The sequence below is a fragment of the Balaenoptera musculus genome, chromosome 1 (genome assembly GCF_009873245.2).
Source record: "Balaenoptera musculus isolate JJ_BM4_2016_0621 chromosome 1, mBalMus1.pri.v3, whole genome shotgun sequence".
Classification (NCBI taxonomy): Eukaryota; Metazoa; Chordata; class Mammalia; order Artiodactyla; family Balaenopteridae; genus Balaenoptera; species Balaenoptera musculus.
In genome coordinates, this window is record NC_045785.1 from 132123870 (window position 1) to 132142382 (window position 18513).

General features: G+C 43.9%; 1 protein-coding gene across 2 annotated transcripts in view; it reads right to left on the reverse strand.

Annotated features, from left to right (window-relative positions):
* Positions 1-3148: 3148 nt before the first annotated feature.
* ASTN1 (astrotactin 1) overlaps positions 3149-18513 on the reverse strand; it is a 323652-nt gene continuing 308287 nt past the window's right edge. For both annotated transcript variants that reach the window (XM_036835140.1, XM_036835133.1), the window contains 2 exons: positions 9819-10002; positions 3149-5809 (listed from right to left, as the gene is read on the reverse strand). In XM_036835140.1, the coding sequence (XP_036691035.1) occupies positions 5572-5809; positions 9819-10002 (422 nt within the window). In that variant the 3' untranslated portion in view covers positions 3149-5571. The remainder of the gene's footprint in view (positions 5810-9818; positions 10003-18513) is intronic.

Consider the following 18513-nt stretch of genomic DNA (forward strand, 5'->3'; position numbering starts at 1 on the left):
GCTATGCATCCTGAGTTGTTTTCCTGATCGTGGTAGTTTTGTATTGATCCAGCCACATTCTCTTTTATGGTCTGACATAGGGTAACCAGCCAGTGATTTGTAAAAATCTCAGTGGGAGTTTTTCCCTTTCTAGGAAACTCAATAAGAAGCCAACTCATGAATGGCGGAGGCAGGATGGTGTAATGGTTAGAGTCAGACAGCCCTTGGTTGAGAGGCCTTACTTCTACTTCACTGTGAACTGGGGCAAGTTATATAAAATCTCTGAGATTCTGCTTCCTCTTTCCTGAGAGTATCCAGTTCACAGAATTGCATGAAGATTGAGGACGAGCCTGCAGTTAAAGTGTTTAGCACGGTGCCTGGCATGCTTTAAGTGTGGGATGTACACATTCACATCCAGGAAGTTCCAAATGCAAAGGGGCAGAAAAGCAAAATAATTAGAAGAAACCCTTCCCTTCTAATATTCCTATTTTGTCCCCAGTTGTCTTCTCCTTTCTCTTTTTTTTCTTTTGCTGGCCCTGGAACAACTGTCCCCCTTCCCAGGGCTTCCAATAAGTTCCTGAGGTTCGCCCTCTGAGAGGTATTGGGGTGAAGCATCCAGCCTTCTTTTTTGCTCTTCTCTGTTGCAGAAGAGATTCACTGCTGCAAGGTGGTGAGAGGGACGTTATGTTTACGTAGCCCAGCCTGGGTAAAATCACCTCTTCTTTTCGTGGTGAATTCACACCCGGGACAGAAACTTAGATGCTCCGTCACTGGCTGGGTGGAATAGACACCGTTGAGCTCTCATCTGATCCCCTTTATTTAGCAGACCAATCCCCATAGTGGCTTAAAGCAATAACCATTTTATTGTGTTGCATAATTTTCAGGGCCAGGAATTCAGGCGGGGCTTGGCAGGTGATTCTTCTCTTCCATGTGACATTGATAGAGGTCGCTGGGTGGTGTGCAGCTGGCAGAGGGACGGGTCTCGAGGGGCCAAGACAGCTTCATTCATGTGTCTGGTGCCTTAGCTGGAATGTCTGGAAGGCTGGGCTCAGCTGGGACAGTGGCCCAGAGTGCGTACATGTGACGTCTCCAGCATGGTGGCCCCAGCACGGTGGCCTCAGATTTCTTCTCCAAGAGTAAGAGTTCCAGAGAAAAAGGCAGAAGCCCCAAGGCCTTTTATGACTCAGACTTGGAAGTCAGAGATTTTCACTACCATTCTCATCTATTGGTCAAAACAGTCATCAACCTGCCCAGATTCAAGGGCAGAGGCAGTAGAACACCATTCTAGTTGGGAGGCGTGTCGAAGAATTTACGGGGCCATCTTTTTAAAACTGCCAGTCTTCGTCTTCTTTTAATAATTCCCACTTGCGCGCACAGACCAGAACTCTCACGGTTACTTTTCAAGAGGGCCAACTAGTGCCTAGGCACTTAATAGCTGGTTATTGAAGAATTTAAAGGGAATCACATGCGTTGGTGGCAGCACAGATAACATCTATTTAAAGTTACATTGTAGAGAGGGGGCAAAAAAGACTGAGGGTTCTGAGCTACACTTCATAATAGCCAGCCTCTCCCAAATGCCTCTACAGAATGCAAGATAAGAATGTGTCAGGCAGGGCCTTTTGCAACATTATTCTTAGATGCCCAACGTATAAATTTCAGCAACTCCCATAGAGTCCTGTATGTCTCTGTCATAGTTCTTGTCACCCTTTTAACGATGGGTTCAATGTCTAACTTTCCCTATAAAATGCCATTCTCGGTGACGGAGAACAAGCTTGTCCTACCACCCAGTGTATCTCCCGCACCAGGCACAGTGTCTGAAATGCAGCAGATGTGCAATAAATACATTTCACTGGCTAATTATTTGGAGATGGTAGAAAGAAGATGAGAATAGCTAGTACCTAACAATAAGCTTATAATTTGCTGTGAAGGATTTAACTTTTTTTCTACATAAGACACACCCGACACTTACTGACAGCTTTGTTTATTATTTAGTTGATTATTCCATTTGTATAATCGTACAATGATTCTCTTTTAAACAATACTGCTATACCTCAAGTTGGTCACACTATACTCTCCCTTCCTTCTATAGTAGTAAAGTGGGTTTTTTTCACACTCAGGTTTTTAATAGAACATTTTCGAATATCAAGAAGTGCGATTAACTGAAAGTAATGAACGGACCAAACTCCACGGAAAACGACTGCGCACTCTGTTAAAGGTCTAGTGCTATTACAGTGGGCCACGTCCATTCAGGAGGAAACACCAGTGGCCTCGTGGGATCCCGGGGCTGGCAGAGTGTTGGTGGGTATAAGCAACTCCCTTAAGACCTGTTTGGCAGCTTGGAAAGTTGAGGTTTAATAGTGGCCCCGTCCATCACCCTTCTAGTCAGAATGGGTTCCTCCAGTCAAACTGTGGGCAGTGTCGTCAGGGTGTGAGCGAGCTTGCCTTCCTTGGGCAAAATCCTCGAGGGAAACCCTCAGTGGGCCCGAGCACTCTCTCCTGCTCCATTCATACTGGCCTTATTTTTAACTTGAAAGTAGGTGAGACCCAGGTATACAGGTTGTGTGTACAGTGTGCATGTGTGTGTATCGAGTGTGTGTGTGTAGTTTGTGTATGTAATGTGTGTGTCTGTAGTGTGTGTGAGTAGTGTGTGTAGACTGTGTATATATAGTGTGTGTCTGTAGTGTGTGTGTATATTCTGGGTAGTGTGTATAGTGTGTGTGTTGTGTGTGTACAGTGTGTATGTAGTGTGTGTGTATACACTGTGGGTGTAGAGTGTGTGTATGTGTAATGTGTACATCTGTGGCTGCGTGTAGTATGTAGTGTGTGTGTGTAGTGTGTGTGCCTATGTGTAGTGTGTATAGTATATGTATAGGGTGTGTGCATACAGTCTGTATGTGTAGAGTGTGTGTGCCTATAGTTCATATTTGTGTAGTGTGTAAATAATGTGTATAGTCTATACTGTGTGTGTGTAGTGTGTACATATGTACAGTGTATATACTGTGTGTAGAGTGTGTGTTGTGTGTGTGTAGTATGTGTACACACTGTGTAGAGTTTGTAGAGCGTGTGTGTAGCGTGTGCACATGTAGTGTGTGTGTTGCGTGTGTAGTGTGTGCATGCGTCTGGTGTGTGTAATATGTGTATATACTGTCGAGTGTGTACAGTGTGGGTAGTGTGTGTATATACTGTGTAGAGTGCGTGTTGTGTGTGCGTGTGTGCACATACTGTGTGTATGTGTGGAGGGCACAGGGGACACTGAAGGAGGGAGAGGGTCCCGGAGGGAGAAGGACGGCGCTGATGAGGAAGGGTATCAGGCAGGAGAAGCAGACAAAGATGAGGAGGGGCCTGGGGGGAGACAGGAGGAGGGAGGGAAAGCGTGAGCGTGCTTTATTTTAATAACACAGAAGGAGGGACAAGGAACGGTGTCCCTGATGCCACTCCCCAGCCCCCCGCTCTGGCCCAAGGTCCTGGTCCTCTGCTGTGCGGACCCAGCTTTCTGTGCAGACTTAAATAAAGGAGTAGCAGCAGCAAAACCAGCTCTCACCAAGGCCCCGCCCCATTGGCTGGGGTCCCGCTGCTGCCTCCTGTACCCCTTCCTCTCCGGTCAAGGCGAGACACTGGCTTCTGAGGTATTTCACCCACCACCCGGCATTGACCCCAGGCGGGTCTCAGAGTTTTCTGCCAGCCTTTGCTCTGGAACTGAGGGGGGGGTGCATTCCAGAGTCGATATACTGTCTTTCCATCTTTCTGCAGAAAGATGCAGAGAGGGGCGTGAGGTCACCTGTGCTTGCAGCCCTGCCATAGGCACTCCCAGGCACTGGTGGGGAGAAGGCTTGTGCTGCAGATCCGTGGTCCCAAAGGGCACCCCGGCTGCAGGGTTAGGATGCACTGTGCCCTCCTCCCACTGCAACGCACTGCAGGCCTATCTGTGCCACGGAGGCAGGGGCCAGGGAGAGCTGCACGCCCCGGGCAGTAAGGAAAGCAGAGCTGAGGAGGGCGAGGGGTTAAAATCCTGTGCTCTGGAGTCCGACAGCCTGAATTCAAATGGTGGTTCACGTAGGTAAGAAACGAGCTGTTGTTAGAATTCAGCGATATGTAAAGTGCTTAGAGCAGCGTCTGGCACACAGTAAGCACTCAACAAACAAGCTCTGTCATTCTAACCATTTAGAAAAAATTCAATAGGGCTCAGTGACAGGCCTTATAGATTCTGCATCTCCTTCCTGACCTTTCTCTTGTGTTTCCAAATGAGGAGCCCTGGTCAAAGGCAGGGTGGCTGAAGGTGCGTGTTCAGGCCTCTGAGGTGTGTGAGGACAATTAAGGCCATTGCTGGTCCACAGGGCCCTGCAGAGCTCTTTCTGAGAGGCTGGACTTCCCGTTGGCCAGGCCCCCACTTGTGCCGGTGCCAGTGCTCGGGGAGCGGGCAGAAGCAGTGGCCTGGCCCTTACCTGTGGTCAGCGGAGCTCACCTACACAGAACCTCTGCTGCTCCTGGCAACTAGATGGGGGGTGAAAATGGTGGACTCCTCATCTAGAAAAATGATTTGCAAAACTAGCAACATAACTAAGTAAATTTGGCGAAGGACGGAAGTGTTTTGTGATGGGTAATAACTTGAGTTCACTAAAACACTGACATGGAGGTCTTGACCCGTCCTGACCAGAGCGGACATCAGCCAGGACGGATCTGTGCAAGGTAAGCGGCGCGGACACCACAGAGGATCCGGGCATGCCATGTGCACTACTGGTCTGCAGAAGTTCACCCTGGAGGTACAGGAGTTTTTTTAAAAGAAGAAACTACATTTTTTTTTTCTAGAACATGGACTGCTAACCAGACTCCCAGGTGGACTGCTCTGCAGGTGCGTTAGACAGGTAGCATGTTATTGCCTCTTAAAGATATATTGTTCAGAGGAGAGGGCAGAGTTCTTCCAGAGGGAGATTTAATTCCCTTAAAATGGGGGAGGACCTAAAAATCCAGGAGGCCGACGGGGGCCCATAATGGAGGCTAAGTTCACCTTTGCAGCATGAAGATAGCAGTCGGAAGGCTGGGGAAGGGGGGGAAACCATGAGACCTACACAGGGGCCACCTTCCCAGTTTTCTTGCTGTTGTTGTCTGTGAGCAGAGCTTAGGCTCTTAGTGTGAGAGCTTCCCTAGGACATCTGAGGCTGGGGTCTGAGGCCACTCTACAACTTTCTGGCTTCATCTCTGTCCCCAGGTGCAAGGGGCATAGGAACTCAGTGAGCACAGGGTGCGCCAACCTGATGGCCCTTTCATGAGAAGCATGGCAGAACCCGAGCATTTTGATGAACCTCTTGGACAAAAAAATGAACAAAACAAATTAACCGCAAAACAAGCCCCAAAGTAATTCCCTAAGAAGAAATTTAGGAAGCCCTGGCTAGCAGGCTTACTGACCACACAGATGGAGAACATGATACCCGAGAAGTTCTGCAGGAAGCAAGGATCACCTTCTCCCTGGTTTAGATGTTGCCTGTGGAGGTTTGAACGTTCCCTTAAAGATATTCAAAATCCACACACCAACCCAGACGTTTCCCCTCCTTTTCTCCTGCTTCCTTTTGGCAGCTGCTCTCTGGCGTCACGGCGCTAGATGTCCTTGCTGGCCCCATAATCGTTGTAAGGGATGCTCAGGGTCTGCTCCTCACACGTCTTCCTAAGGTCCCGGCTGAGCTCTGACCAGTCAAGTCCGTAGGGCTTGATCTCGCTGTAGCGGCAGCCCAGGTACTTGAGGGGGCTGCGTCGCAAGCTTATCCTGGGTTCCTGAAGGAGTCCATTGCACCAGCTGCTGAGATCCCCAAGCTGAGAAAGGATGAGGCCAGCTTTCCTACGGATCAAGCATGGCGTATGCTCAGGTTAGAAAGAAGAGAAGGCAGGAAAGGTAAACAGTGTGAGACTTTAAACTTCAAGAGGGAAGAGCCCCGTTTATTTTGCTTACTGTGCCATGGCTGGCACTTAGAAGAGGGGGGGAACCTCCATAAATACTTGGCAAGAAAATGAATGAATGAATGGAAGAATGAATGAATGAATGAATGAAATAATTAATTAATAAAGATGGACGAGCAAAGTAGGGCACCGAAATGGAAACAAAGAAACAAAATGCAATAAGGACAAATAAAGAAGAGAAAAATGACATACTTTAGTGGGAATTTATGCTCTTTTAAAATCATAGAGCTGACAAATCAGATCAATTTACTTTAAAGCCAGTAATTTATCACCATTAAATGACAAATAATGTGTTTGACTGGGTATTTCCCTTTTCAAGGGTATTTCTGAACTGAGTAGAAGCAGCCAATATATTGCACTTTGGGGGATATCATGTGTAACTAATTATGCCTGTATGAAGGTAATTATAGTGTAATAAGGGCACGAACAATAATGCCCTCAGTGCACATGGACATAGGGTCATTCTTTGGGAAAATGCAGACTCTCAGTGGCACGCATCACCTAATTAACCCCCAGGTGAGCTCCTGCTCTGTTCTGCAATCTCCCTCGGAAAGTCAGGAGGCCAGTGCCATTGAGACCCCTGAGACCCCCATCCAAAGAGTGGGAAGAAGAGGAGGTGATGGGAGGGCACCTGAGCTGTTGCAGATCCCTGAGAGAATGGGAGGAGGAGGGCAAGGTCTCCCCAAGTTCACACACGCTGGAAAGGAGTGATCCCACTGGGCCAAGGATAGAGTGTGAGACCCCCTGCGCATAGCTTGGGGAAGCGGGCTATCGCCAGGATCTAGCTCACCGGTGTACGGCTTCTTCTTGGCATCTACTTCTGGTGTTAGAGATGGGACTGCCTGATAGCCAGTTCTCAGCCCGCACTGGCTTTGACTCTTAACACTTAGGATAAGTGGAGGAACGGGGATCCCCTCATTTAGCTGTGTTCTTTCCCTTCTTCAAAAAACCATGGGTGACCAGAGACCCATGAAAGAATAGTCTCTTATTCCAACAAGCCCATGGTGAGGCTCTAAAATCTGTTCTGGAAAGTTCAATGAACAGGACCCCTTGCAGTATTTATCAACTGCTAGGCTAACTTCACATGTGAGGAAGCATCTCTTTTCTAATTCAATCAACAATTCTTTCCAGAAACTGGAAGTTTCTTCACCAAGTTGAGAATGAGCTCTCAAGAACAAGAAGCACGTTCATTTCATGCCTCTTCTTCCGTCCTGGCTACAAGCATCGCAAGGGGTGAGCTCACCGCATTCCTAGGAGGGCAAGCGAGAGACGGGCGGGGATGACGGACGTTGGAAGCAAGGTGTTGAGCTGTGGCAGCAAAGTCAAGGGACCAAGAGAGTGTGAGGTCATTGGAGGCCAGTCAAGTTTTCTCCCACTGCAATGGTGGGTCAGAGAAAATCAAACAAACACTCTGCCGACTAAGTCACATCTTATGCAGATTGCCTCTCCTCTGCCCATCAGCCTCTGCCGTTTGGCCAAGCAGGCTTTCCAAAAGTCGTCATCAACAGGGACTTTGGTGGCCTTCCTCTTAATCTATCCTGCTGCATGTCATTAGCTCTTGACACATTCTTGGGATGTGGACAAAGGGGGAGAGAAGAAAGAGTAATGGGCAGTATCTGCCTCATCTTGAAGAAATGGATAAAGGAACACATCCTAGCCATCCTTTCAAACAAATGGATTTAATTAGCCCATGGAGTTTTTTGTGGCTATTTTCATTGCTCACTTTTTAAAAAAGATAATAATTAATTTGGGTATGTCCTTGACCATCTCAGAGCCTTCTTCTTTCTTAAGAGCAATGCGACCAATGTCCTCAAAGTATTTCAACTCTCATGGAGGCTTCCATGAATTTTAATGGAATTGGATTTAACTGAAGCAAGGGAATACTTTCTGCTTGCTTGCAGGGCATATGTACCCTCTGACCCTTTTCTATTTATTCTCACAACTAACTCCAAAGTGGGTTGAAGTATCTCAAGGCAGGAGATTTCTTGTTTCCTATGGTTCTACCCCAGATCCATGATACTGAAAAGCAAAACTTGATTTTCCACAAGCTAATGAAACTACAATTTTTCCCCCTAATATATAGCCTTAAAAAAACCAGTATTACACATGAAAGAGTCTCCTGGGAAGACTCTTGAGAGCCTTCTCTTTTTGAGAAGACAGTGTCAAGTCAGCAGCAGGCCTTACTTTACAACAAGATCCACATTTTTTTTCCCCTGCTCACTTTCTTCATTAACCAATTTTCCTTCTGACTCTTGAGTTACAAGAGAAAAATTTTAAAAGCAGTCCAAATTCCCTTGGAAATCAAGATGATGTATGCAATGTTAGTGCTATTCAAATTGTGACATTTATGCTCCCTGACAAAGAACTGCATATATGTACTCAATAAATGTCAGAAGGAGGGAGGAAGGGAGAAAGGAAGGGAAGGGGGAGGAGGGAGCATGAAGGGAATTGGGGAGAGAGCTGGAGAGAGGGGATGGTATTAGGTATGAGTAATAATAAGGGCAGGAGTAATGGTAAGGTATGGAGCAGGGAGGCTATTTCTTAATAGATATCTACCTTCTAACCCAGGGTTTGCATTTTACCAAAATTGAGACAGAACAAATTAAAGGCCCCTTATATATTTCCCTCTGTGTCCTGTCCACAGCCATGGCATCTGTTTGCCCAAGAATAACCAACCTTTATAAACTTTGGGAAATAATTTATGGAATGCAGAAAGCTTCTTCCTGACCTTACACATAAAATCATTTTATTTTAGGAAGGTAATCCTAAATTTTCTCCTTTCCTCAAAAGTAAGAAAATAGGCAGCAGGGCGGGGGATGTCCTGTACAATGGTCTTCTAGGAAAGTTTATAAATTCAGGTCATAAGAGGCATCCTGAGACTTAAGTCTCCTTTTCGATTGATCAGATGTCAGACAAATGGGATGACTTTTGGGTGATACTTTTATTGATCCCTTTTGGCAGGAGAGCAAGAATTCTGAGTGCCAGAGGATCCTACTGTATTGATTTTCTTCATTTATTTTCTTCCTCTCTTTCTTTCTCTTCTTTCTTTCCTTCCTCCCCTCCCTCCCTCCCTCCCTTCCTTCCCCTATTTTTTTTTTCTTTATGAACACCTAAATAGTTTGGGGACATATAAGTTTGGGGACATTCCATGTGAAAAGCCTCTTCACTGTGTTTATCTGAAAATCTTAGTATTTCCAGAGAAATCTTCTCTTCTCAGAGCAGCAATACACAGCCATGTTGAATGGAACAAACGAAAGGTGTTATCTCTACGCATTCTTCCCATTCCTCTCTTTCCAAGAACTCTATCTGGGTTATATAACCTAAAAGCAGGGGTACTGAGTATTAGGAAGTTGTAGCCTCGGGGCCAGGGCAAGTTGGCAAACACTGCATTATCCTAACTTTGGCCAAGTTAGATGTCAAGATGGGTCATTGGCTACCCCCATTCTGCTTTTCAAGAGAATGTAGAACTTAGCTCGAAATACGTCTGTATAGTGCATATAACATATGTAAAGTTCATATGCAGTAAATATTTTGGGATAACCTCTTCAATAATATTCCTAATTTTCTTTCAAAAGACTAAGCTTTTGGCTCCTACAGTTTAGCCTTTGGAATGCTGTGTCAGCATGATAAAGAGGGGGTAAAACAGCTCAAGGGCAAAGGTTTTTTTCAGAGTTCAGGAAATGCATTCATGGCTTGACTTAAATACAGCGTAAATACAGCTTATCCATAACTAATCAGTATGAACTGAGCTGTCTAAAAGCACAGGACTTACAGCAGCTAAGCTCACCCAGGATATCTGCAAATTCATGAATGCAGTATTATAGTGGAAGAGGTACAAAATTTCAAAAAGCTGAGGTTCTTTAAAAGAGATAATAAAGCGTATTGATTACCTGGGGCCTAATTCATCCTCACACCGCCAGGTGAATTCTCCAAAACTCTCATAATGCTGGTTATAGTGGTAGAGGACTCGATGGAGGGTGGGGGAACCCAGATCCAGAAGGGTGTTGTAGGCGGTCTGCTGCTCCTTCCCACTGGTATAGCCATTGAAGAGATTGTAGATCTTGTCTGCTATTTCTGAGGATGGGAGAAGAGGCCAATAAATAAGATTTTATACATACATACATATATATATATATATATATATACACACACACATATACATATATATATATATACACATATACATAAATGATTATAAATACAGGCACATAGGTGTGTATATGCATGTATATGTGTGTGTATATATACATGCATGTGTGTGTGTGTGTGTGTGTGTGTGTGTGTGTGTGTGTGATATTACTCAAAGAATACTGAACCTACTGCCCTGTCAGGTTTCAGTTTTCTCTGCTATAAAATGAAAGGCTTCAAATAGAATCTCTCTAAGGTCAATTTCAGTGATAATATTCTTTGTCTTCACCCATGTTTCCTAATAATACAGAGCCTGAGGCAAGAGCTCATAGATTGAAACTTTATTGGCAAATGCAATCCCAGAGAAGCAGAAGGGAGGATAGAGAGAAATGAGGCAGGAAAGGAGGCAGAGTGAAGATAAGAAATTGCTCTAAGGAGCTGATGGCCATGTTTTGCAGGAGAGGATGTATGAAGCTATTGGATCCTCACTGGCCCATCTGGGGGAGAATAGAAGGAGACTTTATATCCAGCTCCCATTCAGGATTGGTCCATGGGGACTTTTCACATTTGCCCCCATGAGGCATTAACTCCCCTGCACCTCTAGGCTGCATGCCTGGGTACAAAGTGGGTCCTGCAAAAGCAATGGGGGAGCCCTGGGCAGCGGGGAGCAGCCTTCGGCTCAGGGATGAAGTCAGGAACTGTCAGGTCACGCCTCCAGCAACGTGAAGAACCTGGAGTAGCCACAGTGCCAAAAGCAACCTGGCCCCGTGACTGCAGGAATGCAGGTCTTTTTGCTAGGGCCACCCAGACAGGTAGGAAGGCAAGCTTGCAGATCTGTGCTGACATGTACGTTGAATCCAGTGCATTCTGCAGTTCCAAACAAGTGATCTTTTGGCTTAATTTATACCTCTTATATTTCTGCCTCCAAGGTATACATTGTTAAGATTGAACCTGGTGATGTGGCAAAGTGGCAATGAATTTGTGTAGCCTTGGCATTTTTTTCCTGTGGAGCTCAAAGCACTTTATCATTAAATATTTTCTCATTAAACCTGTCAGAAAGGAGATTTGTTGACATTTTCTTCCTAAACAGCTGGGAACTGAGATCTGGAGAGCTTTGTCTCAGATCCAGTGTTAAATCTGGGGATGAAGAGACTAAGTCTACAGGCTTCTAAGCCAGATTTTGCCCACTTGACCCCCTGTTAGCCTAAAGGCCCTGATCCCTTGTCACCACTCCAAGTGAATTCAAGGCTGCTGGTGATGACTGAGTCATCATTTTAAGAGTTTCCTGGGTTGGAATGAATAAAATTTCTACCTCTACTCTGCCCAAGCATTGCAATAATTTCCCTTTTTGTCTATCTTGCCCATTGCCTATGAAAACAGGAGCCAGACCTTACTTCCTCAGTGTCCTGAGTGGCAAGAACAAGGCCAGACGAAATAATAGATAAAAAAAAGTTAGCTAATTGAATGAAATTTATGACCTTGGCAGTCATTTGAATCCACTTTGGTGGAGGGTTTCTGGTGATATATCTCCAGACCTGGGTTGTACCAACCCTTTAGCAATTAAACCCTTGTAACCAGCATCTTTAAGCTGCAATAAAAATAATTTCAGCTGAGAAATCCATTCAGGTTTTCAGGACTTTAAAATCCTCAGGTTGTTAAAATAAGATCAAGAGATAAAGTAGACAGTGATTTAGACTATAAAGATCTCTGGTATTTATTATACAGAATATAAAGAATATAAATAAAAATTATATAGAATATAAAGAGCTCTGGTATTTATGTATTAACAGCCTATTGATTGCCAAGAACTTTACATGTGTGAATTCTAATCCTCATACCACGACTGCACAATGAATATGAATGTCTTTGTGCTACAAATGAGGCCAGGTTACCTGCCCAAGGTCATATAGCCAGTGTGGGCTGGAGTCAAGCTTTAAAACTCTATTTATCTTCCATTGCTCTTTTGCACCTATGCTCAGGGGATGGTAGTGTTTAACCAATTTAAGATACAGGAGGCAGGGTCTTGGGGGATGCTTTCTGGGGTGACTATTTCTGGTAGAGGACATTGCCCTGGCTGGCCCATAAATTCCAAGAGAGAGTCCTAGTAGATATGCAGGGAGTCTGTCATTTCTGGAGTAGAAATGGAAAGAAGCAGAAGGACTATTCTAAGAGCTGTGCTTGTTCACTGGGAGGCAGGGAGTACGTACTTAGAGAAGAATGACCAGCAGTGAAGAAACGCAGGTGAACAGACCAGAGCCCAGACAGGGAGGTTCGGGGTTCCTTCTCCCATCCTTTTACTGCTGTCAGTCTGTTCTTATTTCCGGTGATGGGACATATAGCATCCCAGGCCTAAGGACCTGGTTGTGACAGTCTGCTGAGCAACAGTGATGACTGAGAAGGTGTTCTCTGGCATATTTACTATTCTCCTAACACAATAGTAATATCCAGCTAAAGTAGGCTAATGCTTCCCATTAGCAGAAGCATTTGTGACTGAGACCAGGTGGGATAGTCCCAGTTTCTACCATAAATCTCCTAAAACCAAGATAATCTAACGCCAGGGTGTGCTTAAAAGCCTTCATCAGTAAATGGGATATTATATTCAGAAAGATCTACACGCTAGGCTCCTAGAGACTGAGTATTTCTGGCCCCTCCTAGCTCCACTGAGGGAATTTATGGATATTATTTCATTAGCCTTCATAGCACCTCAAGAATTCACTAACTCAAAGAAAGTTAAAGACTATAAGATATTTTTGGTTATCATTTAACCCAGCTTTCAGCTTCACAGAAGTCTCGAGTTTTCCAAAATAGGTATCTGTCTTCCCTCTCTTTGACATGCATGGTGTTCAAGAATATTTAAAATGCAGGTGAAGAGATGGCAGGGTGTTTACATACACAGCTCCATCACAAAAAAAAAAAAGAGAAGGGAGCCAAGATCTCTCGGGCATCAGAATAAATGAACAGGGCTGGGACTGAAGGCTTCAGACCCAAAGGTATGGTTAAGAATAGGCACCATGACATCAAATGGAGTTGGGCTCCACTACTCTAGCTGTGTGGCCTTGGACATGTTACTTAACCTCTCTGGGTTTTAGTTTCCTTGTCTGCTTAGTGATGGTTAATAACACATATCCTCCAAGATTATTGTGAGGCTAAGAGTGTTATCGAATGTAAAGCATTTCTTTAGCACGGTGTCTGGACAAAGCAAGTACACTTTTATTCATTAATTTATTCCATAAATATTTTTACTGAGTGCTTACCACGTGCTTGACATTTTTCTAGGTACTTGGCTACACCAGGGAGAAACTTTGACAAAAGTCCTCATCCTATAACACTTACAGTCTGGTGGTAGGACACATTCAGTTAAGCAATAAACATAATAAATAAGTAAAATACAGTGTGTTAGAAAGTGGGAAAAAGTAAAACAGGAGAAGGAAGATTGGGAGTGCTGGATGGGGCATTGCAATTTTAAATAGAGGGGTATCACTGAAAAGATGACATTCAAGCCATGGCTTGGAGGAGGGGAGAGAATGATCTGTGAGGATATCTGGGGCATAGCATAGAAGGGAGAGGAAATGCCAGCACGGAGTCCCCTCAGCTATGGTGGGCAGCAGATCTGAAAGCAGCAATAAACCATGGTGTTTGGAAGTGAGTGAGGGGGAGAGTTGGGCAATAGCAGATATTATTTTTTTAAATTACTGTTACTGGTTCTCTACTAGATCATGCTTTTCCCAATGCCATGAGACAGAGAGAGACTGAAACACAAGAGTCCAAGAGTGGGGAAATAGTCTTATTTAAATGAGAGGAGTGACTCCAGGGGCAGAAGGGAGATTTCTTATCCCCCAGCAGTGGTTGCTCTTTTTCCTATGAAATAAGAATCCTGGCAAGCACCTATACCTTCTGCCAGTGGCTTCCTTGGCTGCTGTAACAAAAGTCTCCTGAATGGAGGCCCTAAGTTATCATTTGCATTATTTCGGGGGGAGCTACCTGAAACCCCAGTCTGTCCCCACACTGAAGTAACTGACCATAGAATTCCGCATGAAAACTTGAGGACAATGAATCCCAACTGGCTTTACATTTTTGTCATTCTAAGCACTGTCCAAATTGCAAAGCCCCTTTCCCCCATCCTCCAAGTCTCTCTGTCCTCTCCCCTACTCTTCTCTCCCCATGCTGCTCTGTGCTTCCTTCACAACAGTGATTCTCAAACTTGAGAATTAAACTCGATTCACAACCTTGAAGGCTTGTGAAAGCACAGATTTCTGGTTCCCACTGGAGCTCCTGATCCAGTAGGTCTCAGTTGGAACCTGAATATTTGCATATCTAACAAGTTCCAAGGTGACGCTGATGCTGCTGGTCTGGACCACACTTTGAGCACCACTGTTCTGTACTCACTCATTCTCTCAAAACTTTCTTACTTCCTCTGGGACCAACACTGTTACATGGCAACCAACTCTCCCTTCACCCTTGACCTTGGCACACACTCTTCCTTCCCTCCATATCCCTGTGTTGGCTGAAACCTGCATGACACCTTCTCCAGTATTGAGGGATCCTTCTCATACCCCAGAAAAGAGCCATCTCCCCGAAAACAATTGTTTCTCTCAATATATGTAAAAGTCCCTCCACTTTAAAAACTTACCTGTCTCTTTCTATTTCCCACCACTCACTTCCTAACTATGCTTCTCCAGACATGGCAGAATCTAGCATCTGGTTATCTTCTCCACCTCATTTCTTATCACCATTTTGGGTGACTTCACTGCCAAAATGAAAGGCCTGCTTAAGTCTAGAGACTCCCCCATCATCAAAGCCAATCACTGGGCTGAGAACTTCTCCATCTCTGAAATAATAAATCCAAATATCACATATGTACTGTGAACACAACCTCTTTTCATGGTTCCTATACTTCTTATTGCTACCAAATCTGTTCTTCAATGACAGAAACCCCAAGTCCTTTCACATCTTCGCTCAGTCCAGGCATCAGTCCTGTATTTACATCCTTGTCTACCTAACCTGATCTACGCGGCCCATTGCTAGTGTCCTCAACTAGCTTGCTCCATCTTCTGCCTTTCCTTTACCTTCACATAGGCTGCCAGGGTCTGCCAGGGAAAAGTCACAAGCAGTTGAACTAGGTGGTCTTGCTTGCATTCCCTGAGCACTTTGGACACACCTCTATACATGACTTTTCACAATATAGGATAACGCTGGAATAACTCTTCTTTCTCTCATGCTCCACATCCAGTCCATTTAGCAAATCCTTTTGGTTCTACCATCAAAATAATTTAGAATTGGACCACTTCTCATCACCTATATCCTGATCATTCTAGTTTAAAACAATGTCATCTTTCCTCTGTATTGCCATAGGCTTCTAATCGGTCTTCCCGCTTCCACCTTGGACCCAATATTTGGGGTCCATGCTCAAAGCAGACAGAACGATCCTGTAACGTTAAGTCTGATTATGTCATTCTTCTGCCCAAAGTTTTCCAGGGCTTCCCATCCCAGTCCCTAGCAGAATCCCATTGCCTACTCTGAGGACCAAGCACTACAGGATCTGCCCCACACCCTCTCAGAGCTCCTCTCCTGCTCCTTTCCTTCTCATCATCTGTCTCACCAGAGGAGCCTCCTTCCTCTTCTTCAAACACACCAAGGATGTCTGCACTGCAGCTCCTCTACTGGAATGAACCACCTCCAGATATCTGTGTGTTTTCCTCCTTCTTCTTCCCAGCCCACTCTAGTTGAAATTCTATCCCTTGCACTTCCTAAACCATTTCCCTGCTTATATGTCTCCGTAACGTATGCCACTATCTGAAATATTATTTATTTTGCTACTTTTTTGCTTTGTCACCCCTGCTTAAATATAATCTCCATGAGGCAGGGAATTTTGCCCCCAATGCCTAGACCAGGTATTTAGTAAGGGCTTAAAATAAGTTGTCTGATTTGATAAATTCATGAAATCTGATTATAAAGTTCTTGAAAATAGATTCTGAGCCTAGTTCTTTTTGTTTCTTCAGCATCTAACACCAGGCTGTGGTATTAATTAATAAATGACTGTGGAAGAAGCAAATGAAGAAATGGATAGGATTTATGTTTGGCATCAGGAAAGGAGGATGGATGTTGGAGGAAAGGTGGATGAGAACTAGCTTTCACTTACTGAAGCCACATGAAGAACCCTTGAAGGTCATGCCTCACCCTAGAGACTAGGTTGACCTTATTACTGACTCTAGCCTTTCCTGCTGGGAAAAGGGTGTTTTCAGTAAAACATGGGTAGAAACTTCCTTGCTCAGTGACTTTACTGTCATGTGGCAGTAAAATTCTTCATAGAAAGTATCTAGTTTAGGAAAATGATCGTACAAGAAATAGGGTCTGGACTGACATGTACACACTGATGTGTATAAAATTGATGACTAATAAGAACCTGTTGTATAAAAAAATAAATAAAATAAGATTAAAAAAAAAATAGGGTCTGGCTTCCTGCTAGATAATTAGGAGCTGAGGTCATGCTCTGGGTCAATTAAAAGGTAATTCCCATTTGTCACTAGTTGTAAACTCAACCCAAGTGAGCTATATTTATGATCTCCATGTGGGTTTGAAGGAGGCAAAGCATATGTTTTTTGGTATAACGGCCAGGCCTGTATTAATTTGCAAGGATGTCCTCAATTAGTCTAACTCATTAATCTCCACATCTGCCCGGTACAGGACTCCTTTCTGGCTGAAGGATAACGGGACCTGGGAATGTTATTTCATTCTCTCAGCGTTAAATTGCTTCTCGTGCTCCCAGCTGGTCTGCTGGGATTTCAGAAAGTCTTCTTTTTCAGGGAGCACAAATGGTCAGAAGCACATCTTGATATGCTTTGGGGACTAGAATTAACACAAAGAAGCCTCATAGAGAAATAGTATAGTGGTCTCTCCCAGGCAGATTATTCTTTGTTGGCCACTCTTTATACCAGAGTTGCTTCTATCCATCTATTCCTGCAGGTGGCATTGTGTGGCATCTCTCCTACGTGCTAATCACCCCACTGATGTCCAACCAGCCTGCTGCCTATTCAGCAAACAAGTCCAAGGTGCCTACCACTGCTGGCAAGGACACCAGCAAATTCTCCAAAGCGGAAATAGCTGGGACACCTTCTCATCACCTGTTCTTACTCTGGCTTGGAGTAAGAAATCAACAGATGATGAAATAAGTGTAACTTGGGTCCTTCCCAGTCCCACCTCATCTAGGTGTTTTCAACCCCAGATGCTGCTTTCATCATCAAGGGATTTCAGAGACCTTCAAAAGTCATTCAGTCCATACCCTACAAGCCAGGCAACACTCACTCCAGAGAGAAGCACATTTGTCTTATACTTAAAGGTCTCCATTCTACTATAACATCTCAGTGGACACCAATAATCCTGAAAAGGAGAATTATATTTCTATATAACTTAACACTATTTTTTAATGTATTGATATGTCTTTTCTTCATCAGTATTGAGAGACAAAGAAAGGTTTTCAGTCTTTTACATAATAATCCTCTAAAAATCTAATTTAACATTGCAAGCAAAATAAGGATTAATGTCAAATAATGAGTCTGAGCACAGGCCCTGTAAGATGTTAGCTTTGTGACCCTGGTCAGCTTACTTACTCTGCTCTGAATCTCAGTGTCTACATCTATAAAATGGGGGCAATATTCTATTTATTCAGTAAATATTTATTAAGTTTAGTTAGGTCCCATTTGTTTATTTTTGTTTTTATTTTCTTTACTCTACAAGGCAGGTCAAAAAAGATCTTGCTGTGGTTTATGTCAGAGTGTTTTTCCTATGTTTTCCTCTAAGAGTTTTATCGGGTCCGGTCTTACATTTAGGTCTTTAATCCATTTTGAGTTTATTCTTGTGTGTGGTGTTAGGTAGTGTTCTAATGTCATTCTTTTACATGTAGCTGTCCAGTTTTCCCAGCACCACTTATTGAAGAGGTTGCCTATTCTCCATTGTATATTTTTGCCTCTTTTGTCATAGATTAGGTGACCATAGGTGTGTGGGTTTATCTCTGGGCTTTCTATTCTGTTCCTTTGATCTATATTTGTGTTTTTGTGCCAGTATCATACTGTCTTGATTACTGAGCTTTGTAGTATAGTTTGAAGTCAGGGAGCCTGATTCCTCCAGCTCTGTTTTTCTTTCTCAAGATTGCTTTGTCTATCTGGGATCTTTTGTGTTTCCATGCAAATTGTAAAAGGAAACCATAAACTAGACAAAAAGACAACCCTCAGAGTGAGAGAAAATATTTGCAAATGAAGCAATGGACAAAGGATTAATCTCCAAAATATACAAACAGCTCATGGAGCTCAATATAAAAAAAACAACCCAATAAAAATATTCGCAGAAGACCTAAACAGACCTCTCTCCAAAGAAGACATACAGATGGCCAAGAGGCACATAAAAAGATGCTCACCATCACTAATTATTAAAGAAATGCAAATCAAAACTATAATGAGGTAT